We start from the raw sequence: 27,898 nt of genomic DNA, 5'->3' as shown, positions 1-27,898 counted from the left end.
AAATGCATTCACCTGTTATGAAGGTATTACGTACCATGCCTCTTCTCAGGGCCTGCAGATTTGATCCACATGACTTAACAGTGAGTTTGTGGTTTAATGTCACCTGCGACCACATACAAGATCACCACTAGCTAAGCTAAGATACTGTTTGAGCTCAGTGTCTAGATTTTCAACAGTAAAGCTGCCAAAAAGGCTTTTGCTTTCCAGCGATGCCCTAAAATAACCACTTTGATCCCCTAAAGACATTTTTATAGTTGGTTCTTTAAACCATAAATGAGGTGTCTGAATAACCTCCAAATCTAAACTCCAAATAATGTACAGCTTAAATGTTTTTTCCTTGAACTGTACCTCAAGTCGAAGAACCACTGAGCAACTTTTATTTTGAAGAGTGTAACTACTATAGAAACTCCAGCTGGGATATCCCAAATTTAACATTTTAAAGTTTTAACAAAAGAAAACTAAACAAAACAAAAAACAAAACAAAAACAAAACTAAAAAAAAAACATACTTTAACATACTTGAAACATTTTGTCTGAAGAAGTATTGCAATGTATATAAGTTCTATACAATGACTGATTAATGCTTTTTCCTTCAAATTATAACATTTGATCTGTCTTTAGCTAGCTTTAGCCAATAATAGCTAGCTCTAAGCTGCCTGAAGGTTTCTCAGGCCACCAGTTGCTTGATCAGTATGTTTTCCCACTGAATGACTTTTATACCTGGCAGAGCTGTGTTTTATGACAGGGATGGTGTTTACACAGTGATAGGCAGTTCATGTGAGCTGAGGAACCTACCATAACTCCCTTACCAGCTTCTCTCACTTCAACACAACGCCAACCAACTGTTCCAGCATGGACGCTTCTGTTTCTTTCCACCACCATCAAAATTTCACTCTCCCTTCCAGGGAAAAGGTATGTCGATTCCCATCATTACATTATAGGTCACTGTGCAGCTATGTGTGGAATGGTCATTTCTTTCTGAACACGTTCCTTCACTTCAACGGTGATGTGCACTTGAGACCTTGAGGTCGTTTAATATCAAAACATTACAGTGGGCAAACATTGTTAGCTCTTTAGGTTTATTAAACATGGCTTTAATAACCTTTTTTTTGAGAATGCTTTTTGTTTTGCAATAGGAACCTAGTCAAAACATAAGCACTGTAGAGCACATTTGATGAGAGGTATGTCCGTCACATGATAAGCAATTTTTTGGACTACTAATAAGACATGACAGGTGGCAAGAGTGCAAAAACAGTGAAATGGTCCAAGTAGAAGATAGATGTTGTTTATTTGCTTCTCATGTAGTACTAGATGAAATTCAGAGAGGACCCTTTATTTATTTTAATTTCCAGAGATTAGAAGAGATTATGTGTAAAATGGTCCATTTGCGGAGAATCAACCGAAAATAAGTCACAAAGCAGTTTACAAAACAGTTCAGGAAATTGTCAAAAGATGTAGAGAAAATGGGACTCCTAATGACCTGGTAGACCACCGCACCGAAACTGTCAACATCAGTTAAACAGCATTTAAAGCTTCTATCTTTGAGAGAGAGGTGAGAATCAAGCTCCACTATTGAGTCTAAAAAGATGTGTAGCTGTCAAGCCTTTACTGTGAAATGACAAAAACTGACACTGGTGTTCTCACATTGATGGACTGTCCACCCCAGATCCCAGTCCTCAGCATCACTGAATGTGTGAGAAGCAAAATCAACTTGTAATCAACTTCTAAACCTTCTAAGACCAGAGTTCTTTGAAAAATATCTCAGATTTCTTTGAAACTGAATGCGAGTCTTTTGAAAAGAATGGAAGCTGTGATAAAGACAGACAAATGAATAACTTAATTCTTACTTAATTCCTGTTTTGACTGGAGATAAAATAAAATTCTTTTGCGCTGTACTGTACGTCAATGTTGATGGAATCATATTTGTTGACCCCTCGAACTTGTTCTCTTTCCTCCAAGAGAGCTATGCGCTTCCAAGAAATAACAAGAGGCTTCTCTCACTTTGGCCTACGTGCTTCTCTACGTAGACGACTGGGCAGACACAACACATTCACAGAGAGCAGACCACTCACCCTCACTAAGGTAAGACACAGCCCATTGGAACTGCAGGCTGAACATTTGTTTTTCCATCTGAAGACTTATTATTCAGTAATTAACATAAATTATTCAAATACTAATAGATAAGCTATTTAGTCATCAGGAAGTGTGGAAACTTTTTTGGTCTAATGCAAAAGTTTGAGCACCCATGGTGTTCAAACACCATGTTTTGTGGACTTTCTAAGTGAAAAAAGTTCACATATCTTCTACACAAACTGAAATGTGCCATTTTTTTGCAAATGTTTGCACACAACTTGTATTTATCTTTTTGTATTTATTTGAAAAAAAGGTACACATAAAATATACCATAAGTTTTGCACAGGCCACATTTTATTTATGATTTGTTCAGTTCAGTAAACAGTAATTGTGCATTAAAATGTGCTGAAATGTCTGCAGAGCATGTAGAGGATGTGCTCACTTATTTCCACCTATAACATGTAGCTTGACAAAGGGTACTCAAACTTTTTCACATGACTGTGCAAGTTCTTGCACTTGAAGGAGTTAAGCGTGCAGTCCTCCTCTTAAACATTCAGCATTTTTATTCATCAGATAAGCTTTTAGTGGTAATACTCTCAGCTCAGAAGCTTTCAGATAAAAAAAAAAAGCTTTTTTTCTCTCCAATGTGATGTTGAAGCTAAAGCTTCTCTTTTTTCCCCCTAACAGCATATTAATGCAGGCGTTACTTTCCCTCTATGGTTATTTCCAGCATTGGCCTACACTCTTCTTTAGAGTGATGCCATAGAAGAACCACTTTTGGTTCCCTAAAGTACGTTTCGGTGGATGTTACTTTAAAGAACCGCTTTGTAAATGAGATGTGAGTGTGAAGGGCCTTTTTAAGTCTAAAGATCCTTGATATAATATAGAGTTTCTATCTACATGAAAGCTAGAAGCTTTTTCTGTAGTGTTTGTAGTGTTTGTAGTCTGCCTCAGAGCTTCTAGGTCATATCTCAACCTCAGCTATTAGACCTTCACTTCATCTGTTAATGCAATATGAGCTTTTGATCATTTGATTAGTGTATTTGATATGCTGGCTGGATGATTATCTAACTGTGTTGGGGTTGTTTCTCAGCAGTTTTTTGTATAATGGGTGCCCACACTTCCTCTTGTGGCAAGTTGCTATGGCAAGACTTCCTGGTCTAGCAGGAAGTTACATTTTGGTCATAGACGACAGGGTACAGCGTATTTTGGAGCCTGCTCATGCTCTTGTATAGGACCTAAAGATCATTTGGAGCCAAGGCTATGTCTCTGAAATCGAATAACGTTGATATGACCGGTGGACTAAAGGTATGATTAGGAGGGCTTCATTTATTTCTGTGCGTTTGTCTGTGTGTCTGTATGTTTTGATGCTACACGATAATGTTACTGTAAGCAGGATGTATTTCACAATGTCTATTAGTTTAAATATATAATCATTACAGTTAAACCACACTCTCAAGTAGCAAACATAGCAAAAAGTGTTGAGATGAAGATTATAGTGTCAGCACTAGAACACATTATTAGCTTACATCTTTCCATATGGAATAACGGATAACTCTTACTGTGGTAACTCAAAGGCCTGTCTGAACTTTATTCTGTTCAGTTTATTGTGTTACAGCTAGGTTTAGTGATTAGTGCTGGGCAGTATTGATACAATTCAGCATTCCAATATTTTCCAAATATATCACAGTGTAAAAGTATTAGTTGATATTTAAGTTAGCATTAATACGTTTAATGAATACTGTAAAACAAATGTATACACTGTCAAAGTACTATAAACTTCAATACCCAATGGGTCAATACCCATTTTTTAAATGGTCACCTTTATTTCACAGACATGTAATTTTGTAGCCCAAATTTCATGATGAACGGACGAACAGAAATGCTGCAAAAGTTACATTAACTTCCATTTTTTACCATCCAGTTTTTACTTCTACTGTAAAGTTTGGGGATAAGTTTTGTTTCGACAGTAACAGTACACAATGTTGTAAACATTTACGATGCAGAAGTCAAATTCATAGAAAGGAACCATTTTTGTTTGTATTTTGAATCAGTGTTGTTGGGTGGCATCAATAGACTGTATATCACCCAAAGCTAGGTTTGATGTTTTTTATATCAGTTCTACATTTCTGCCTCCGGATTCTTCTATAGTTGTTTATTTGTTTATTCCTTCTCGGGGAAGAGATTATTTTTTAATAAGATTTAACATACTGCTGGGCAGATAAGGCCACTTCTATTTCTGTATCAGATTTTGATGTTTGTAAGGAACCCATGGGAGAAGACAGTTGATCATTATGTATTCCCACCCATGTCTCTGCCATCTATCTCTCTCCCTCTCTCTCTCTCTCTCTCTCTCTCTCTCTCTCTCTCTCTCTCTTTCTTCTTCTTCTTCTTCTTCTTCTTCTTCTTCTTCTTCTTCTTCTACCAGTCTGGTTACTATATTAAGAGCAGCCATGTGTTTGCTTTACTTTATTGCTGGTTTGTGTGTTATTTGTGTGCAAAGGGTGTTTTTCCTTAGACTGGGTTTATCTCAGAATGCCATGCATTGCTCATATGTGATTAATGAGTACTCTTAACACACTGACATACATCTATGAGTCATTCAATCTCATCCAGTGTAATTTTTTCCCCCACCTACAGACACTGGCTGTTTCAGATGGAGGTGAGTTATGAATTAATAATGTACTTGGCAGAGAGAACAAGCAATATGTTACCCTGTGTCTCCAATCTATCCACTGTATCCACTATACAGCAAATTTACTCGAGCTTTTTTAATTTTTAGGCTGTTTAACTTTCATAACTTACACTGTGATGTACAGTTGATACAGTGACATTTAGTATGAGATACTGAGATCATACCACAATTCTTATGGCTTAGTTAATGACTTGATGGCCGCTAGTAAAGTGCAGTTAGAGAAATTTTAATTTTAAACAGGACACTATTGAGAGTGACTAAGCTAGGCCTACACTTACAATCTATTGAACAATTGCTATATGAATTTCAAGTTCATTCGAGTAGATTTGGGTCAGCATATGTAGACATTGTTACCTCAACATAAAATACAATTTATTGAACATGTGTGGCTTATTACTGAGTAACAAAGCTAATTACTCAGTAATTACTTGGACTACAATGCAAACTAAATTATGGTGGGTACAGACCATTTGAACTCCTTAATGTTGACACAGTTTCAGTTTATAAGTCAAACAACCCCCTTGGTTTAGTGTGTATATCAGTTCTCAATGAGTTTATGAATGAATAGGTATTTAAGTATATACTGTTGTATACACTATTTTCATGTTTCACATGTGGCTTGTGCTCTGCGCTCTCGAAGTCACAGTTTGAGTCTTTCACTCTGTCATTGACCTGTTTACATCCTGTTTGGGGTGCAGGTTTTACCACAATGACTTCCTCTCATCGATTCATACTTAATGTGGGGGAGAGAAAGTCAGACAGACAGGCATTCAGACAGACTGACTGATGGACAGAGCTAGTAGAAATCATGTGACTATCTAGAATTGGATTCATGACATGAATTGCTCTACTGATATTATGCTACCAAAATACCAGAGCGTTTCCACCACCGCTCCTCAACAAATAATGTTTGAAGTCTTTCTGATGCCTCAAAATAGTGAGGATGATCTGTCCTTCTACGCAAATTTGATTCACAAAGCTTTAATGCATAGTGATCAATATAGTCAGATCAAAATCTCAGATCGACCTTCAAAGAGTAATTTCCAGGAACACATTTTGGCTTAGCGGAAATGCTAATCAGTTCAATGATGCAAAAAAAAAAATCATATCTGAGTCACACAGTCACAAATGCAAGCATGGCTGTCACCATCTAGGGAAGAAAAAGTGTCCTTTTTATAATGTTGAACTTGCAAAACAGTATGACACATGATTAGTTTGCTGACTCAAGTAACACTTTTAATATGAATTTGAACACATGTAAGTGATTCCTCAGTGTGATTTGCCATAACTGGAACAATATCTGATGCTTAAACTCTAAGCATCTATATATGGGCCCACATTTTAGTTCTCTTCTTTCATAATCTCAAAACTGACATATTTACTTGAGAGTAGTTAATAAAGTAGTCAAATCATTTAAATAGTTACTGAAGTCTTAAAATCAATACCTCAATGCCAAGCCTGCAGTTTAATGGGTTAAACTGTAGCTAGAATCTATGATTTTCAAAGGCATCAGTCTTTATCAGAGCATGAATAGGTAGGGCTGTCAAATGATTAAAATAATGAATCATGAGCAATCTCATTATCTTGTGTAGATATTCGCACATAATAACATTATTTGCTCAAATTTAACCCTTAAATGGCCACTAGCAGGCGCAAAGTTTTCTTACACATTTCTATAATCTAAGAATAGCTCAGCCAGTTTTCACTGAAGTCCATGCTCTTACTGAATAAGAAGTCTTACTATGTAATACACCTGGGATTATAAGGGGGTTAATAAGTATATCATTTTGTTATAACACTTTAAGTGAACAAAGTGAGCTTCATCAGAGTCTGAGAACCGTGTGATTTCCATAGGGTGAATGCAGTTTTCATCACCAACGTCCAGCAAGGGCAACAGTAGCTGCATATTTCAACTTCTCTATGACTGGAGTCCTCTCGCTTTCATATTGCTATATTTCAAGGGGAACCCAAGCTACCCACTGTGCTTTTGTTAGTTTGTGGGTTATTGCTTTATTTACAGTTCTCACTGTCTAGCACAGTCTGTCGAAGAACATAACACTTCAGACTCTATATACTTCAGTGAAATTTGTAAAGTAAATGTGTGACATAGCAGTAACTGGAAATAACTTTGGTTTTATTCATGACACTTCTTTTCATTTAAAAACTGTATTTGAACAAAAGGGCTACAGATATGGAGTTAGTCATAGCAGAGGCCTGCAAGTGGCTGGGCTTTAGCCTATGGATGGTTGGAACACTCTTAAAATGGACGTGTTCAAAACAACTAATTTTATTCTTACCTTAACACATTGGTGTGTTCAGCTAAGGACACCACTTCTTCTGCTATGTTTTACACAAAATGTGTTAGAAGTAACACAAATAGGTATGTTGGAATTCAACACATCACTTTTTAGAGTGTAGGGCCAACCTAGGAGACTTCGTACCCTTCGCAGTCCTGTTTCTACCATTTAAGTCTTGGACAGTTTTATTTCTAGTCAGTTCCAGAGCTTACCCACATAAACTTCAGTTATTTATCTTAAGACTTATTATTCAGTAAGCTCTATGAATTACTCTGCAACTACTATGAAACTAAATCCATACAAGATGGATTAAGTATACCACAGGAAGTCCATGTCTATGTAATTTGTAAAGAATATGACAGGCCAATTCACGTGGGAAAAGGATCTGTGTACTTTTTCCAAATTACTTCAGATAGTCCGTACTTTAACTTCAGCATAAGATTAGAATTAAAACAATCCTTAAACAAAGAAACAAGCAACAAAAATGATCTTGCAGTTTATACCAGATACAATAGAATTAGAATAGTAAAATGGGCTCATTTACTTTAACCAATTGCTGTGCCTTGTGAGAGTGAGTAGTGAGTAGCTTTGTTTTCCATCAGCCCAGAAACAGGTGCTGATGTCTGTCACCCAGATTTGTTATATTAGTATTGCAATAATGTTGATTTGAACAGGACTGCTATTAATGAAGGAGCTAGTGTTATTCTTATTTAGCAGTCTTGTAAAAACTAATAGGTAACACCAACCCAGCTCAAATAAGGTCTAATATGTATTGTGAGAATGAGAAATTGAAATGTGGGCCAAATGTGGGTTTTTACTGTTTCTGGGTAAAAATGTCATCTAGATTGTCTTAAGTGAGCAAATTGCTGCATTGTTTTAGTGCTATATTAACATTGCTGTGTATCTTTCTGATGGTACAAGAGCTGAATGTACTGGAGCCGGAGAAGCGTGCAGGCACACACTGCTCCAACAGTAACTCCAGCCTGCCCAGTGTGCCCAGTGGCAGGGCCAGTGGAGTGGGTCAGGTGGCCAGTTGGGCTGTCAACTTCGAGAGGCTGCTAGAAGATCCGCTGGGAGTGCGTTACTTCACAGTGAGTACAACATTTCTAATTAGCTTAATTGTCTGCAAAGCCCTATGTCGTTGCATTGAATTATGTGAGAGTTTTTCAAGTTGTTCTTGGGCGGGAACCTCTTTTGAAGTCAGGAAGAGTCCTCGAAATTCTATCAGCACCTGCAGCAGTAATCAAGAAATAGTTCTAAGTGGCACAAAAGGATTCTCAAAATCATAACCCAAAAGAAGCCCTGTCACATCATGTCCTCATCACAGTTTGATGACAAGAGGAGCTGGAGGCCGTTTCTTTGGTGTGCCATAAATGGTGTCTTGAACCTCAGACATGAACAAATGTGAAGCATTTTGTCTCACAGTTCACCAGACTTCTTCTAATGTTGTTATTCAGTGATGTATTACTAAACTTTCTTAAAGGAAATGAACCTCAAGGAATTGCTCAGAAGATAAAAAACCTCATAAATTTGGGTTCATACTTGGCAGGTTTGGTTTGGTTAGAATGAGCCCTGATCGCTCTGTTAGTGCAAGTTTGCAAGGACAAGTGAGTCATCTACCATTTGAACGCTGATGTGCACCAAAACAGCAGACCACAGCAACAGACGAATTTCTAATGCTGTTCTGATATGAGAACATTTTGTCATCTCTATATGAGCTATAAATGGGGTATTAGAGAACAGATAGTTCTGAGGCACATTTGAAGCCATTTAAAGTCACAGTTAACAAACTACTTGCTGGAAGAATTGTTTATTGCCATTGTGATTATTATTCATTTATTTTCTTGGTGGCTAATTCCATTTGCTAGCTAGGTCTTCCTTTAGCATATGACTACTAAGCTGGGAGAGTGAAGGCTAGCACATGCTTCCTCTGAGTCATGTGAAGCACCATATCTTTTTGAAGTGCAATTAACTCACCATCATTGGACAGTTAAACATCCTTGGAGGAGAACACTCTATGCCAATTCTATGTCATTAGCCCACTGTGGCTAGCACTGTACTGAGGAATGTTGGGAGAGGGAAGGCTGTCTTGGGCCCCCAGCCACAGACTGCTGTGCTATCACTGGGAATTAAATATGTCATTGTATTTTTATTTATTTATTTATTTATTTGCCAAACACTTGAGTGGGTTATTTCTTTTATTAGACCATGACAAGAAATACACAAGCTCACAAACCCCACAAGCTCAGGTAGACAAGAGACCAGCAGAAAACAGTAAGTCATACAGTGTTAGAAACCACATAAACAAGTTTATTCGAGATTACTTAACAGCTCTAGATGGTCTGAGGCAGGCATGTGATGATTTAGTCATGCAGTTTACATGGTGATAAACTGGTAGCTATAGATTTTCATTGGTTGTTAGCTACATAAATTCCAGTGCAGAACTAAATAAGCAAACTTCAGATGCCGAAAATGTTTTAGCAGTAAGAAGAATATTGTAAAAACATGATAAGGAGTCAAAGAACACTAATTTAACTCCACCAATGGGAGTCACCTTCAGTAGTCATTTTTGTGTATTTTGAGCACTAATGAACTGATAGTATCTGAGTGTAGGGAATACACTGACGATGAGTGTACTTAACGATAAATCATAATCTGTCTGAATGGACATCAAGGTTCAGTGGGTTCAGTTCAACAATGGCTCTTTGATGAGTGAGAAGTGCATCTGATATACAATAGACTTATCTGGAGTGTTTTAATGACTGTATGAAAACATTTACCAGGAGGGAGTGGAGATCAATCGCTTTAATTCAGGCTAAGCGAGCCTTTCACAGAGCACTCGGAAAAGAAAGCTTCCTTTTCAAAGTGAGTCAGCACTGTGTTTCTAAATGACGCACTTGTCTACTTGTCATTTAATTTAAACCATGCTCCATGCTTTTGAGAGTGACCACGGCTTCCCTGCTGAGCTGATCAGCACCCATCAGAAAATCTTTCAGCTCCCAGATTAACACTGGCCTTAGAATACGTTTATCCATCAGGACAGACTGGGAAATGTGTTGCAAGAAGGGAGAGAAAAGGAATCAGCCCACATAATGACTCATGCTAATTGTGGTGGAGTGTGGAGGTGTGCAGATTGCTGAGGGGGGCTGGGACACCTGTTGTGGGGTGGGGTGGGGGTGATGCACTTATGCTATGACAGGGGGAAACTCTGAAGCATTATGAATGATTAAGACCATGTTTTACAGCCAATAGAAGCATGATTTGTGTCGTTCTGAACTAGTACTTCTGAAAGAGTACTTCTACAATTGGAGGGTTTAGGATGTTTAAGTGAAAGACTAAAATGCAAAAAAGTGCAGGCTCTATAGTTTCAGACTGTGGTTATGAAACCTCAGACTCTGGCTTTTCCCCATTGGGGCACGGTGCAAGTTGACGGTAACTGGAGCTGGCATTGGCTTGATTTAGTGAGGTGTTGGGGTATGGTGTGTGCTTGTGTAATGTATTTGGTTAGCATGCATTGCAAGTGTTTTTGCTGTTGCTTATGGATACTAGATCGATGCAACAAAAAGCAGAAGAAAAAGAGGAGAACGGAAAGAAGAGGAGGAAGAGGAGGAGGAGAAGAAGAAGAAGAAGAAGGGGAGAGGGAGGAGACTGTGTTTTTCACTGCTAAAGTTGCCAGTGAAGATTATTATCCTGAGACAGTCAAATGTACAAACATTTTCCCTTTACTCCAAATGAGATCAATCAGCAGTTTGATGTCTTGCTTCTTTAGCTTTGCATTGGAGCTACGAGGCTAATATACCCTAAAGAAAATGGCAGCTTATACCCCATTAACACAGTGCTGACTGCACGTGTAGCTAAAGAATCTCACATGTTTACGTGGTTTCAGATACTGTAGGATTCTGTTATCTATAAAAATCAACTGACAAAAAGCTTCATGGTAGATACTGCTATATGTTTAGCTTTGTTCTCCTATCTCTTATTTATTTTTTACACATATGTGTATGTCATGCATATCAGAAACCACATAAGCAATAAAAGCAATAAAATAAGCAATAAAAAGCCTTAGCATGTAATAAACTTGTGATGAATAAAAGGATTTCTTGTTACGTGTTAGCTGCATTAGCCTAAAAGCTCTGTTGCAAAACTACAGATGCAAATAGCCCCCAACTATGTCTTTGCTAATTTACATTTGGGTTTTTTTTAACCATCTTACTGTTCCTTTAAGTTTCTTTATGTGACTTTAAATTCATGTGATATAGCTGAATGTTAATGTGGTGTGTATGGTGGACACTAGGGGTGGGAATCTCTAGGTTATGATTCAGAGGACTGCGATGCGATTATACGAGTATCTTTTTTTCTATACAGGATTTCTAGTTTCCTACTGTCTCAGGACTTGGTACTTTTAAAGCAAAGTATTTGTAATGATCTATAATGAATTTACTTCCAATATCATTTATTAATAAATCAAATGTAAGTGATGTGGCAAGTGAGCTAGAAGGCTCTCATTCACTGCTATTGCTTGGAACACATGAGACACTGCTGCGACTTATCTGTGATAAAATGTGTTGTTACGGTCAAATAAGATCCTGTGATAATAGACGTCCACGCAACACATTACAGCCACCCTGCCTGTTTTCTTTAGTGGTTTTAAAACCTCGGTTGTAGAGAGTGGGGGTCGCTGTGTCAGTAACACATCTTCGAGACAGGGAAAGCCCTGTTTCACAATGGCTGAGAACTGGCGTGCAGGCTGCAGGTCATGTAGCAACGATGTGTTATCTGCATTCATAAGTGCTGCAGTTGGTTTACTGGCAAGTTAAATCTGCAATGAGAGACTGTTAAACAGTAAAAAGTTGTGAAGATGAACTTCTCTCTAATTTTCCCATTCCATCTTAAATGGGGCCACATTTACATTTGGTGCCTCAGTTAGAATTTAAGGTGGAACGGGAAAATTCAAACAAGAAGCTGGAGCGACTTCAAGAAGTGACTACAGCCTCATAAAACTGTCGATAGTTGAGAGACGTTTTACAAGAAACTGATCTAGGGTTACTTTAGAAGAAAAGTTTTCTTGCGGAGGGAAAGCGGCTATAGCTAAAGCTTAAGGCAGAGCAAAGTAAGTCTGCGCTCTTGTTTATGTTTTTAACCTATCTTATTCTAGGACATTCGCACATACTGAGACATACTGAACATTAAATGTTGTGGCTGCCAAGGTGGTTAGATTTTTGTGGCTCTTCTGAACATTTGGGTTGTGACTCCTGACCAAACCTGGCTTTAATGCAGAGCCGGTCGGATTTCTCACTCATCCATTTGTGTTTTTGTTGTGTGCACCTCACAGACTGTCCGGGCATTGCACTTCCAAGTCAACATTACATTATAAATGAAAAGTTAGAAAATTGTTTTTTGACATTTGTGAATCGATTCAGAATCGTTCACGTCCGCATCGTGATGTATCTAAGAATCGATTTTTCTCACACCCCTAGTAGATACCTAATCTGAATGTGGTTTATAATCTCTCAGGCATTTCTGAAGTCAGAGGTCAGTGTGGAGAATATCCTCTTCTGGCTCGCGTGTGAGAATTTCCGCAAGATACCTGCCAGTAATACTGATCAGGTAAAGGTTTTTTTTTTCATACTAAAATGAATCATATGCGAAATACTTGGTTTTTGGTTTCATATCTAAGACACTGCCTTATGCTGTCTGCCCACATATGATCAATTACAACTATACTGTGAAGAGCTGTTCGTAGAAATGCTTAGACTAATTTCAGTTCTGTGTTTTGTATTGTCTTAGCTAAGCAGGGAGGCTCTCTCAATCTACAACAGTTACCTGTCCGACAGTGCAACCACTCCTATTAATATTGATGACAGAGTTCGAGTAGAAGAAAAGGACATCCAAAACCCTCAGCCGGATGTCTTTCAGAAGGCTCAGCAACAGGTAATGGACCTTTTAATGGTTTACACTCCAAAACAGTCATCAGCTCATCTATGATACGTTTACGTTTACATTTGTATTTGAAATTATACCATTTTGACCTCTCATAATGCTAAAATATCATAAAATATAGACTCAGGAGGGAGGAGGACGTGCCTTAATAAATAAAATGTTAACCTAAGTCAACCATGACCACCAGAAGGAATGAATAGCCATAAAATCTTAGGAATAACTAGCTTGAATGTGTAGATATTATCGATGTCATATTGAAACCTAACTTTCTTTCTTTTTAATTTGCTATATTTTAAAAGACTACTTGAAAACACCTGCTCCTCTTTACTTTACGGGAGCATTTCATGATGAATGGACCAATAGAAATGTTCCAATGTTACTGTGACATGAAACTCGCTTACTTTCACATGCAGCACTGTGCACAAAGCAGACCAACCTTTCATTTATTTCATTTCCACCTGAAACAGCTATTTAGTACAAGTTATTCACTTTTCAGTGGGGGTTAAAAAAAGTTGAAAGTGTATGTTTAACAGAAAATTCCACAGAAACTTCAATAACTGAACATAATATCATTGTTTAGGATTTAGTGTGTCCACCATCATTGTTTAGGATTTAGTGTGTCCACCTTTATTACCTTTTGCCTTTATTACAGCTTTAGTACAGACTTTCTTTCAGCTTTTCAAAGAAATCTGCAGGGATATTTTCTACACCTCTGAAGTTCAGTCTTAGAAGTTGATTGCAGTTTCTACCTGTCAAACAGTCAATGATGTTGAGGTCTGGGCTCTGGAATGGTCAGTCCATTGATCTGAGAATGTCAGCAGCTTTTTTATCCATTTTTGTCTATTCTGACAATCCATTCTGAACTCATTGAGGTCTGGACTCTATCTAGTTTCATCGTTCGAGTGCAAATTTTCTTCCTTTTTTTATCTATATATTTTCTCTCAGTTATGCCTTCTCGGCAGCCACACATCCTTTCAGACTCATAGTGTTGAGTTGGCTTTTATAGTGGAAGGATGGACAGAAACAACAGTAGATTTAAGTGATAGTTTTAAGTGCTGTTTATCTGATGGTGGCAGTTTTTGTGGTCTACCAGGTCTCGCAAGGTTGTTAGGGGTCCCATTTTCTCTACATCTCTACAATTTTGCTGCAGGTTTGCTCTTTGTTTTCAGTTCATTTTCTTTGAGTTTCTTTTTGCTTCTGAAAGACGATTATCTAATATCTAATCTCAGGAATGTCTCTTTCTGACCTTTTAGCTGCACATGAGAGAGGAATGTGCAGACCAGTCGAGGTGTGTTTGTGTAGTTGCTTTGTAGTGGATGAGATCTTTGGCAGCAACTTTTGTTGGGAGGACACAGCTGTGTGGAGTTCACATGGCAGTAGAGTGCACAAGCGTAAAGAGTGGGCAAGTTAAATACGGATAGATTTGGCATTGTACTTAACATTTGAGGATTTTGTCATTTCCTGTTAAATGTATGTTTCCTGTTTTTTTCTGACACTGAAAAACAACTTAGTTAATGGCTGTTTTGACTGGAAATTGAAGAAATGAAAGGGTGGTGTCTGACTTTTGCACATAACGTCGCGAGTGTTATTTCTTACTGTTTCTCCACTGTAAAGACACTATTGGTTTGTATTATCACAGTGAAGAGAGCCAGTTCTGAAAACCAGGTGCAGTTTCTGATCATATATAGAGATGAAATGATAGCAGTTTTACAAGAAGAGCATTTCATAACAACACAATGAAACTTTGCTGCCTTAAATGCCAGTTAGCAGCAAATATTATATGCAAGCTGCACATGATTGGCTCTCTGTACATGTTATATTTAACTTACTTCAAACATAAACAAGGCCAGAGCTTACACAAAGTACATTGACATATAAAAGCAGTGAGAGGTTCGATTGTTCTACTTTAAGGTTGAACCGCTTGAAAAGTAGTGACATTATTTTTCACCTTAGTATTGACAAGAATCTTGACAGAGAACTGTGTTTACGTAACCCGAACATGTCTTTCAAACACCACAAAAAGAGAAGCAGTCACAGTGACAAGGCTAGGAGTTGTAGAAATTGTGCTCTTTTTAAAGAAATGAAAAACTGCTAAAGATTTTTTTCATTTCCTGTTTGAACGCTTCAAAGGTGTTTTTTTTGTCACTCACTGCTATGGGATTTCAGGGAAATGTTTGCGTGTTTCTGTGTTGGAGTGCAGAGTGCACTTTCTGTTATTCAGCCTGCAGCTGTTTTTGACAAATTTTCCGAAGTTCTTGTTAATCGAACACTAGACATTTTTCTCATGTGTCATGTTCATAGTGAAACACCCTCAGTGTTGGAGTAACTATTACAGTTAGTGCTGGGCGCTACTGATGAACTTCATTATCACAGTGTTTTCCGATATATCATGGTATGATGGTAACAGCATACTGAGTACTGCTAATGTATGGTAAAAGAATGTCTTACAGCATGTGACTTGTTTTGATAGGACTGGTTTGTTCTGTTTTCTTCTCTTAAAAGGACCCATGAGCATAATTATGACTGCCCATTATGCTATGATTCTTTGGCAAAGTGAGGACAAAATTGTGCTTATGGATTAGTAACCATATCATGTTGTACACCACTGCTTAGTAGAAACTACGCTTTAACTATGTCTCATTTGTAGTGTCATGTTTTTATGCTCATTTATCAACTCTGATTATGCACTAGTAGCAGTGCTTTTCAACTCAACCCAGCCCTGGTGACCTTACTGCACTGGATAATGTAGTCCAATGTTTTTAACCCCTTAAAATCCCTGGCTTATTACATACTAAGCCTTATAATTCAGTAACTACTGGGACTTCAATACAAACTGGCTGAGCTATTCTTAGGTTACAGACGTGTGTAATAAAACTTTTCAGGGAGTTCATCTGATGCTACATAAATGATCCAACTCATAAATGGCTTGATTATTTGCTGATTAGCTGGGCTAGATGTGTTTGGATAGAGAATAGTTGAGAGAAAGTGAATGGCTATAGGTCTTCACAAGAAAGATGAAGAAATTTCCTGTGTCTCAATTCGGATACAACACACAATCTTTCTCCATATACAAAGTTTTGTTCTCTAGAGTCTTAATCGGACTTAATCAGTCTCCAACCCTGGTCCTGGAGAGCTACCTGAAATTGCATGGACATTATAAGCTAAAGCACAGAGTGTGTAAATGAAAATGTGGGCAAAAGCTCTTAATGAAGCAGGTGGCCTAGCAGCTAACTTCACTACCTTGCATTTACATTACATTACATTATGTTGTAATGTTGACTTATACAGCAGCAGATATCATGACAATATGGTAAGACATTGTACATTCTTTGCTTAGTTTGATGTTTGAAATGTGCAATTTGGCCCCTGCAACTCAAATTTTCACTCTTCTTCACTTAAAGTGACTAAAATGGGCTAATACACAGTGGAACTGCTCGATTTCACAAACAGGGACTGATTTAGGCTCCATCCAAAACCATTTTTGGCATGCCATTTAGAATGGGAGTGTGCGGTTTTGGACACAACCACTGATTTAGTACTTTCACTGCATTAACATGCTAGATTAAGCTCAAGAGAGGGGTTGATAATTAGCTAATGATATGATTCAGATGTGTTAAAGCAGGGAAAACACAAAACTAGGCCATGCAGAAAGTACTCCTCGCTGTTAGTTGGGAAGTGCTGCATTAGTTCACATTACAGGGTCTTAATGTTAATGACTTTATAAAACCCTCTGTTCCTTTACACAGTGAAGAAAACTACCTCTGCAGAAGCGCACACAATTCTGTCTCTTACAGTTCTGACATAATCATAATAAAACCATGACCCACTTTATCTGAGGTGCTCTCTAACCATTTCTTTCACCTTTCTCTCTCTCTCTCTCTCTCTCTCTCTCTCTCTCTCTCTCTCTCTCTCTCTCTCTCTCTCTCTCTCAGATCTTCAAGCTGATGAAGTTTGACAGCTACACTCGCTTTGTGCGCTCACAGCTCTATCAGAATTGCATGCTGGCTAATGTAGAGGGCAGGCCTCTGCCGGAGCCTGGTCAGCGTACCAAACTGCCCATCACCACTAGACACAGCAGCCCCTTAACCAGAGAACAGCCCAAGCCTGAGCAAAAACCTAAAGAGGTATTAAATAGAAGAACCTCAAGTGAAACATGAGCTAAGTACATGAACCTGGTATGCTTTAGAAAAAAATCACCAAACTATGCTCCTCCAGGTCCAGCCTGAACACCCCTGACCTCTATTCTTGAGAATGTGACATGGATTTGGAACACGCTTTTGGAGTGAAAGGGTTACTTGGCTTAATATCCATTGGCTTCAAATTAATAACAGGATTTTGTAATGTTCTATATTTAGATTCATTGCCTAGCCACATTATTGTTGGCTGAAGGAGTGAGGTACAGTATTCTCTGTTGCTGAGTGTGGCTCTACTGACTGGGCACTCTTTTACTTGTATGGAAGCTCTTTTCATAATTCAGTTAAGTTCAGGTAAAGACTGATTTTTTGAGTGATGTGGTGCTGGAAATTCACAAATCTATGGCTAAAGAAATTGTGCTCTTTTTAAAGAAATGAAAAACTGCTAAAGATTTTTTTCATTTCCTGTTTGAACGCTTCAAAGGTGTTTTTTTTGTCTTTTCATAATTCAGTTAAGTTCAGGTAAAGACTGATTTTTTGAGTGATGTGGTGCTGGAAATTCACAAATCTATGGCTAAAGAACACCAATTAGGAACTAAACTTTAACTTAATAAAACAATTCCTATATTTATTTTTGCTTAGTCTAATGTTAAACAGTGTTTTAGTGGCAAAAAACACACTTCTTGCCAAGATAGTTGTAAAACATATTCTTGGCTGCCTAAACCTTTTGATCATCCTGAATGGATGTGTAAAAATATATTTTAAATGGGAAAAAATACCCTGCAAGTATTCATTAATCTGGTATTCTATCTGATTTTATGTTTTCTATTTTTCCAAAGTTGTTGTTCTTTTGTACTGAGGGTAAAAATACTTGTTTTCACAGAAGTTGAAGGTAAAGCTTGGCAAGACCGCAGCAGGGGAAGCTGATGATGTGATAGAGAGGAGGAAAGGCCCTCTGCAGGGGAAGATAGGCTGGGAGAAGCGCAAAGAGAAGAGAGGATCATGGGGAGGTGAGTTAGGATATCAAAGAATTGAGCCTTCAAGGCCAAGGGCAAAACCATTTCCTCCATAACTCTGTTATCAGGACATGAAAGGTGAAAGGGTGGGGGTGACAGTCCCCTTGCTGAGAAAACTATATACATCTCTCCACAAAAACAGATGAGATACAAAAGATTTTAAAAAGGTGCAGAGATAGAGAGAGACAGCCTAACTGCAGGTGTTTGAATGTCAAAAACAAAAACATGATAAAAATTAATTATTAATGTTGACTGGCTGCTAATCTATGAATATGAAAATCCAGTTTGCCTCTGGTTTTGTAAATCATGCACATTTCCATCAGAATATATTGTATCAGTGTTTTTTTTAAGAAAGAAGAAACAGTTAGAGCCCTCTAAAATGTAGTCAGGAACTGAATTTTATGACTGCTGTGAAAAAGACAGGATAAGTTTATCCCACTGATCTCAACCTTATATTGTCAAGGGAAGATTAAATGGCATGTTCTAACACAAGAAGCCGCCCCTTTTCAGATTCAGAGTCAGATTCCTTTATTCATCCCAGGGGGAAATTGCAGTTGCTACAGTTGCAGCCATTTATATAAAAGAATAAACACTTTAATCATTTAAAACAATATAGAGAAATTTGCAGTATGTACACGAGATTTAAGTACTTATGAATGCAGTGAAGTGGCGGTGATTGTGATAATAAATATGAAACATCTGGTATAAAGCAGTTCAACTATTTAAATTATTTAAATTAAGTTAGTGTCCCTCTGAGTTATTGCACACACAGTTGTTGTTATTGCACATATGAACAGTTTGGTATTGAGTTTTGTGAATCACACACTGAGGGAGGAGTTGTAGAATTTGATGGCCACAGGTAAGAATGCCTTCCTGTGGCGCTCTGTGGTGCATTTTGGTACGATGAGTCTTGCACTGAATGAGCTCCTGTGTCTCATCACCGTGTCGTAGAGTGGGTGGGAGCCATTGTCCATAATGGCCTGCAGCTTAGACAGCGTCCTCCTCTCCGACACGGCCGTCAGCGAGTCCAGCTCCACACTCACAACATCACCGGCCTTGCGGATCAGTTTGTTGAGTCTGTTGGCGTCTGCCACCCTCAGCCTGCTTCCCCAGCATGCAACAGCATTGAGGATAGCACTCGCCACCACAGACTCATAGAAGATCCTGAGCGTAGTCCGGCTGATGTTGAAGGACCTCAGGCGCCCAGTCCAGTTTATTGTCAATATATACACCCAGATATTTGTAATCATCCACCGTGTCCACACTGACCCACCTGATGGACACAGGGGTCACCGGTGCCTTGTCCCCACCCTGCAGGTGGTTCCGCTCGCACCATGCGACAAAGTCTTTCACTGTTGCCCTGTACCTTACGCTGATCTTTATCTTACAGAGTCACAGATTATTGTGAAGCCTGGATCATCTTACAATGCAGAGGTGAGCCGACCCAAACTTTGCTCAGTGAAACATTATCAGACATTTTGACAGTAATAACTGTATATTCTCAGTGGAGATCCAGACAGAGCGTGTCTAACTGCTGTCTGTGTGAATGTGTATTGGTGCAGTTAGTGGCTCGCTCTGCTGACAGTTCAGCAAAGACGGGGGCTGATAAGTACTGCTGCGTGTACCTGCCCGATGGCACAGCCTCGCTGACCCCTGCCCGGCCTGGTCTCACTATTCGTGGCATGTTGACGGGCTTGTGTGAGAAAAGAGGTCTTCCTCTCTCTGACATCTTTATCTACCTGCAGGGCAAAGATAAGGTGAGTCTGACTCAGGCCTCTTCTTAATGCACTGAAAATACAGAACAATATACAGTAAGGAATAAATCGATACATATCTGGAAGTGCATGTATAGAAGCGTGAGGAGGAAGGAGGTGTTAGGGAACACAATGAATCGCTCAAAGTCTGTAATTTTCTTGTTGAAGTATTCTTTCAAAACATGGCTGGCATGTTCTGAGTTCAAGATCCCATCAATGAACACAAGCTTTCCTAGCCTATTTTAAGAAAAGCAGCCCCAGGCTTTGATGTTTCATCCCTATTGTGCTTTACAGTGCTTTTTGTGCAGTCTGGTTGGCTTTCTCCAAAGAGTCCATCATCAGTTTGATGTTGTGCTAAAAATGTTTCTCACCAAAACAAATAATTTTGTTAAAGATTTTAGAAAAAACTTGACCAAAAATTAAAGTGTCCAAATACTTTTTGGGGTCACTACATATGCCAGTGGTCTCTATATTGAGCGTTAATGCCAAAACTTGACAGATCATTCAGCCAAATTGGTTCAAAATGAGAGTGAAAATGCAATTACTTTTAACTGACTTAGACTTTAGACTAAGTCATTTTGCTTTGAGTGACACTGTATCCTAATTATGCTTATTTCATTAAAACAAATGATTGAAATTTCCATTTTGTCACTACCAAAACAATCGCAACACTGCTGAAACTTTAACAAATGTTTCAGTAGTGACAATTTTAGACTATTTTGAGAAAAGGCTAGCCAGTAAATGACTAGTAAGCACAGCTGTGAACAATTGTGCATACATAAAATTCTTGATTGAAACAAAAACTAACTTAAAAAAACTTTTTTACAGAAAATGTATGCTTCACTCAAGTTACACCCAAATTCAGGTTGTGTGACACATTTACTCCAAAACTATAGTATCTAACTGCTCACCATGTGGACATGAGGGACAGGGATGCAGTCTCTAAAATGCAGGGGTGTGGCTAAACTAAGGCTCTGCCTATGGACTAAAAGTCTGTGTTTTTCAGTAGTGACATGAAAGCAAATTGAAGTTTAAGGGTTAGGGTTTGGACACCTTCCAATGAAAAGTACTCTATAGAGGATGATTTACATGTATTACTATAATATATTACTTACGTAAAGTATATTTATTCTTTATATTACTGTCCATAAATGGAGACAAAGCAGCTAAATCAGCCAGTTTTAAATAATGCCGAATAATGCAGAAGTTATAAAGGCGTGTTTCAGCCCAGACTGCATTTTGAGGCACAAAACAGAGCAGATCAGAATAGAGCTCCTTTACATATAGTAGTTCTAAAGTAACAGAGAAATTTTCATTTGATAACTGTCGTTTAAACATGAATTACAACTGCTTTTGGTAAATAATACCACACAAATGTAATAAATGGACCGCAGAGAAAACAATAAAATGTTAGAAAAATCCACGATTTGAGGCCTTTAGGAAGTGCTTGGAGATTCATTGTTTGTACAGTGTATTAGTGTATATAATGCATCTTGGAATAAAACTATAAACTATAAAATAAAATATGCCTGTTTGTTTTGCATCCTGTTTGAGCTATCATATTCACTTTGCCTTGATAACTTCTCACTTGGCCTTAAATCCCACAGCAGCCCCTATCTCTGGAACAAGATAGCTCAATGTTGCAGGACCAGCAAGTGTATCTAGAGCTACGGGTGACTTTTGCGTAAGTGTTTACCCCTACAGTAAGTGTTTACCCCCTACCTAAACTTACAGTTACTTATTAACTCCTACAGCTAATGGAGCTAAAAAAAATAGCTCAGTCAACTAAGACAGCCACGCAGTGCACAGTTTGATCCGGTGCCATTGGAAGAAAGGAACTAATGGAACGTGAGAGCTTTCAGCTTTGAGTTCCGGTTATCAGCAAACAAAACACCCTGGAGCAGCACATATTTTTCAAATGAATGAGTTACTATAAATGTTTCACCCTTGCAGTGAAAAGACAAGCCTATTTCTGACTATAGAAATGAACCACAGCGTATTCAAATCTTCACTATGAAAAATGTATATCTATCTTTCTGTACATTCAGTGCATTTTAGGTAAGCATGTTAACATGTTAACTAAAGTAAAGTTAAAAAAAGAACCATGTAATGTAGTCAGCACGTAATGAACTGTGACCACATTTGACACACACTAAATTATGATAAGAACTGTAACACTTCCACAGACTTTCCTGCCATGTTCCTCCCAATGCCAACACCTGAGCATGTAACCTGCAAAGAAATACAGTTGTATCCAAATGTTTGGGTGCCCCTGGTCAAATGATTCTCTGAGTCTATGAGTCCTCTACAGAGCACATTTTAATGCACAATTGCTGTTTTTGTGCTGAATTTCACATATTGGAAAAACAAACTTGCGATGATAATAATATGCAGACATTACGACATGTTACATTTTATGCATCATTGTCTTCTACCATGTTTAACTCAGCAAATAAATAGAAATTGTTCTCAAAATTTGCAGAGGAATGGCATATTTAGGTTTATTTCCTATAGAGAATATGTTAACTTATTTTGACTTAAAACAATCAACAAAACAAATAACCTGACCAGGGATGTTGATATATTTTCCATATGTTTGTTCTACTATATCTGAGGTCTTCTGATAATTTCTAGAAATGGAGTTGTATTTACAGTCCTTTTTTTGTAAACACAGGTAGACATAACACTACGTGAACAATCAGTTACATCAACAGCTCAGTTAAAAGAAATTCCTCTGATGATTTTTTAAAATTCTGCAATATTAAATCAGTTAGGAGTTGAGAAGAATGTGAACAAAGTCAGTCATAGTGGTTTTATGTGAAATGGTTAATTCTGCAGAAGCTTACCAGCTCAGAATAGTTCACACCGGTGGTGAGAGGACAAAAGATATGGAGAGTTTAATGTATCTAAAAACTCCCTCACAGAAAGTTATTGCATGAGACATTGTTTAGTAAAGCCTTTGTCCTAAAATATATTTCTAACCTCTTCAATGGCCAGGGCAAACCAGCAGGCCTAAGGTTTTATTACACACTTCTATAACCTTATATAGTTCAGCAAGATTGCATTGAAGTCCCTGTTGTTCCTGAAAAATAAACGTTAGTAGGTAATAAGCCTGGGCTTTTAAGTGGTTCACATTTGCAATTTCCCCTGCAATTTCCCCCTGGGATCAATAAAGGAATCTGAATTATTTTCAGATTTGCTGCTGTTTTATCATTGTCAACATTAGATATAAAAACTCAGAAGACGTGTAGGATCACTGTTTGGATTTTGGATAGCAATTAAAATGACCATATTTCCATTGTAGACATTGCAACCCTTGCTCCCAATCACCAGAAATCTGGTTGGTAAGCTGCTCTACAATGCACTATGTAACAGCAGACTACTCTGATTGACTTTGTTTGTGTCTCAGTTATTGAATTATGAGGACATTTTGAAAAATTTGTGGAACTAACTACCAGTGATTGTGAAAAACAAGCCTGGAAACTAGATTCAAGGTCTGGAATAGAAGACTGTACTATTGCTATATCAATATATTCTAGCCAGTCTGGGTGTCTTCTAGACCAGTGGTTCCTAACGCTGGTCCTGGAGAACCCCCTATCCTGCACATTTTACTCTGTTACCTGCTCCAACACACCCAGTTAGTCAGATAGTTTGTCAGATATAAGATGTCGTTGTCTACAATTTAAGGTGACTCTCTTTAACAGTGTGTGGTAGTTTTCTGGTACTTACCTTGCATATTGTCTGTTATACAGTGTGGAGGTGGCATTCACAGGTAAACAGATAGCTATCATGGTGAAATCCAATAAGACTCTCCAGGAGGCACTGGCCTCAGTGCTCCAAAAGCACCGCCTCCGCCCACAGGACACCATCATCACCATGGTGAGCACTTCCTGCGAATGATTGGAGCAAACCATTTTGTTCAGTCCTTTGTTCGAAGAAAGCAATTTGACCTTTCCTTAGCACAACAAAGCTTTCATACAGAGAGATTGGTTTTTCATGTCTTTGTATATTTCCATTTAATGGATTTTAATCTTTAGAAAACAGAACTGTGTTTATATGGGACAGATCTTTCAATGGGTACAACATGCAAGGAATTTTCCTTCATGTCTCATGCTATTCGTTCTCTTCCTCTATTTCAGAAAGAAAGCAAAGAGCCTATAAACATGAACACAATCGTCACCAACCTGGCCAACAAGACACTAACCCTAGACAGCATAAAAGGTATTTGTGCCATCCCACAGAATTTGTCTAATTATGGCCACAATTTTCTTAATGTGAATTCTCACTGTAGTCTTCAACATAGCACTACTGAGATTCCCATTGACACATTTGCTTCTATCAGTAAATGCACTGGCAAATGGACTGCACTGTCTCTTGGCATTTCTGCTTATCTTTTGCCTGAGCATAACAGCAGTAGGGCTAATAGTTTGTCTCCACCATGCAAGAGGGTTAGGAGCAATTGCCTGTGTGGCACACATGTCACCATGAATTTGCATTGTTTGGAGCCCTTCCACTGTTTCCCTGTGCAAGGCTAAACCTGATATACTACACTACTATATTTGTACTACGCTGGAGTGGTTTCTGTATTATCTTTTTAATAAATACTTGCAGAATTCACATTCCACAGTCCACAGGAAACATTGCCCACTGGAATCTGTCTCTTAATGAATTTCTCTCCCAGGTGTTGACCAGGGCCTCAGCTCGAAGGCAACTCCAGTTCCTGCTCTTCAGGTGAATCTGATAATATTTCTTAAAGTGAAAAAGTGCTAATTGTTATTATTTGAAAGGAAAAATGAACTCCTTAAACCTTAACTGAAGAACACTGTAGCACACTATGAAACATAGTAATTTCATAATAATTACCAATAAGATTAAGACCAATAATTGAATAATATATATATATACATACACATACACACACACACACACACACACACACACACACTATATTGCCAAAAGGATTCACTCACCCATCCAAATCATTCAATTCAGGTGTACCAATCACTTCCATGGCCAGAGGTGTATAAAACCAAGCACCTAGGCATGCAGACTGCTTCTACACACATTTGTGAAAGAATGGGTCGCTCTCAGGAGAATTCCAACGTGATACCGTGATGCCGCCTCCTGTAAAATCCAGTTGTAAAATTTCCTTGCTACAATGCATTCCACAGTCAACTGTCAATGGTATTATAATAAAGGGGAAGCAATTGGGAACGACAACAACTCAGCCATGAAGTGGTAGACCACGTAAAATAACAGATGCTGAGGTGCATAGTGCGCAGAGGTCGCCAACTTCTGTACAGTCAATCACTACTGACCTCTAAACTTCATGTGGCCTTCAGATTAGCTCAAGAACAGTGTAGAGAGCTTCATGGAATGGGTTTCCAAGGCTGAGCAGTTGCATCTGAGCCTTACATCACCAAGCGCAATGCAAAGCGTCGAATGCAGTGGTGTAAAGCGCCAACACTGGACTCTAGAGCAGTAGAGACATGTCATAGCTGCAAAGGGTGGGCCAACATCCTATTAAACCATAAGAATTAAGAATAGGATGTCACTCATGTTTATATACATGTGAAGCCATATGAGCGAATACTTTTGACAATATATATATATCATATGTATATAACATTTTGTAAAAACACCATAGACATCTTAGGAAAACATGAAAATGTGTTCTTTAAGTGACATTTTCCCTTTAAATTGTATGCAGGCACGCAGAGGTGCGGTTGATATTGACATGAGCCCCTCAGGAGTCTACAGATCAAATCCTAAACAGAAGAACCCTATTGTGCGGAGAACTTATGATATGGAAGGTAAAAGTTACAATTCCAGATCACCTTATCACAAAACATAGACATTTTGATATGTATAATATATTTTTGGAACACAAAAATCAGTCGTGTCATCTTAAATTAACTTATGTTAGCTTAAATGAGCTAGGAGTGGGAGGAAAAAAAATTAATTGGTACAAAAAAAATTGGTTAAAAAGAAAATGATTAAAATAATTTTAATGACCAAACTTATTACTGTGCAATGTGTGTAGTTTGAATACACTGCTTGTTGTTTACATGCTCTCTAAAAGTGTTTTTAATGATATATATAGTTGTTCAGTGTTTTAGAAGTACTGATGTTACGTATGATATAATCAGAAAATACATATTCAGTGTATAGTGCCGCAATTTATCACAATTACACAAAGATATCGGCCTATCGCCCAGCCCTGCTAGTAATCACAAACATCTGTCCACAAATAACATCTGCAATGTCTGCTTTGGGTAAACTGTTGCAGGGCTAGTGGAGCTACTGAATCGAGCTCAGTGCTGCAGTGCTGATGACCAGCGAGGTCTCCTGAGCAAAGAGCACCTGATGCTGCCTCAGTTCCTCCAGCTCCCCCTGGAGGAGACAGAGGAAGAGGAGCAACAGGTGGAAGACCAATTGAGTTCACTGGAAGAAACCAACTCCAATATGTCTTCACTAGAAGGAGACTCCACAGATTCCCCCATGTCTTCACTCTGCTCCACAGGGCCAGGAGACAGGAAAAGATCTGAAAACCAGTGTTCTAACCCTGCCCGGGAAACTGTTGTATGAACTTTAGCGAACAATGTGCCCAAATGGATGTCTAATTTCAGACTACTTGCACTGAACATGGAGATTGCTTCAGGAATGTGAATCTCTAGAGAAGGTGGACACTTGGATGTGTGAAGACCTTTTTGGACTTTGGAGGATGTTGTAAGATGTTTACAGTTGATGTGATGTGGTACAGTGTTAATGTTCAGTTGATTGTATTTATTTTAAAACATATCATAATGTCAAATATATTCTTTGCTTTAATGAACGCTGGTTGTGTTTCCTTTTGAAAATTTCTGCTCCAATAGTTATAGTAATAGACACCGTCTGAAATGTCTTTCAGGAATTTTGATTTTTATTGAAGTCATAAAGGGTCCCTGATAGATGGTTTGCCTCAGTCCTTGAGTGAAATTTACTGAGATTGGGTTGCTCTATTGAGGGTTACTTATAGGGTTACATAATGGTTTGTTACTTGTAGGGTTACTTGAAGAAGGGTTATGCGTGTTACTTGAGATCTTATTTTATGGAGGGTTACTGGTAGGGTTACGTAATGGAGGGTTACTTGTATTGTTACTTTATGAAGGGTTACTTGTAGGGTTATTGGAAGGAGGGTTATGTGTGTTACTTGAGAGCTTATTTTATGGCAGGTTACTTAATGGAGGATTACTTATAGGGTTACCTTTTGAGGGATTACTTGTAGGGTTACTTTATGGAGGGTTACTTGTAGGGTTATTGGAAGGAGGGTTATGTGTGTTACTTGAGAGCTTATTTTATGAAGGAATTACTGGTAGGTTTTCTTTAAGGAGGTTTAATGGTGGGGTTACCTGATGTAGGGTTATGTGTGTTATTGAGAGCTTATTTTATGGCAGGTTACTTAATGGAGGATTACTTATAGGGTTACCTTTTGAGGGATTACTTGTAGGGTTACTTTATGGAGGGATACTTGTAGGGTTATTTGAAGGAGGGTTATGTCTGTTACTTGAGAGCTTATGAAGGATTTATTGGTAGGTTTTCTTTAAGGAGGGTGGGGTTAATGGTGGGGTTACCTGATGTAGGGGTCTCTGTAGAGTTACTCCATGGAGGATTCCTTGTAACTTGATAGCTGTTTGTAGTGCTACTTTATGTAGGGATACTTGTGGGTTTTCTTGATTTAGTGTTATTTGTAGAATTACTTTATGAGGTATTATTTGTGGTTATGTAACTTCTTAAAATCTCAGGCTTATTACACACTAAGGCTTATTATTCAGTAACCACAGGGACGTCAATTCAAACAAACTGAGCTATTCTTAGGTTAAAGGAGTGTATAATAAAATTTTGGGCCCACTGGTGGGCCCTGGCCATTTCAAGGGTTAATGGAGGAATACCTTTAGGTTTACTTTATGGAGTGCTGTTTTAGAGTTACTTTATGGATTGTTATGCATGGT

At 38.2% G+C, this 27,898-nt stretch overlaps 1 protein-coding gene across 2 annotated transcripts; it reads left to right on the top strand.

The window, feature by feature from the left end:
* Positions 1-844: 844 nt before the first annotated feature.
* On the top strand, positions 845-26,742 carry rgs14b (regulator of G protein signaling 14b). Of its 2 annotated transcripts, XM_037545789.1 has the most exons (16): positions 845-911; positions 1,959-2,081; positions 4,713-4,734; positions 7,986-8,155; positions 12,579-12,671; positions 12,852-12,995; positions 16,937-17,128; positions 18,021-18,147; positions 19,544-19,587; positions 19,716-19,910; positions 21,515-21,591; positions 23,660-23,786; positions 24,047-24,128; positions 24,589-24,638; positions 25,618-25,720; positions 26,197-26,742. In XM_037545789.1, exons 1-16 carry the CDS (start codon positions 852-854, stop codon positions 26,493-26,495), a joined length of 1,908 nt encoding a protein of 635 aa, XP_037401686.1. In that variant the 5' UTR covers positions 845-851; the 3' UTR covers positions 26,496-26,742. The 2 variants fall into 2 exon arrangements, with proteins under 2 accessions (XP_037401686.1, XP_017559934.1); XM_017704445.2 differs by lacking the exons at positions 845-911; positions 1,959-2,081 and adding an exon at positions 3,264-3,380.
* Positions 26,743-27,898: the final 1,156 nt, after the last annotated feature.

This window comes from Pygocentrus nattereri, chromosome 16, assembly GCF_015220715.1.
Source record: "Pygocentrus nattereri isolate fPygNat1 chromosome 16, fPygNat1.pri, whole genome shotgun sequence".
NCBI lineage: Eukaryota > Metazoa > Chordata > Actinopteri > Characiformes > Serrasalmidae > Pygocentrus > Pygocentrus nattereri.
Note: the sequence above shows the minus strand (reverse complement) of the source record. Positions and strands in the feature narration are given on the sequence as shown.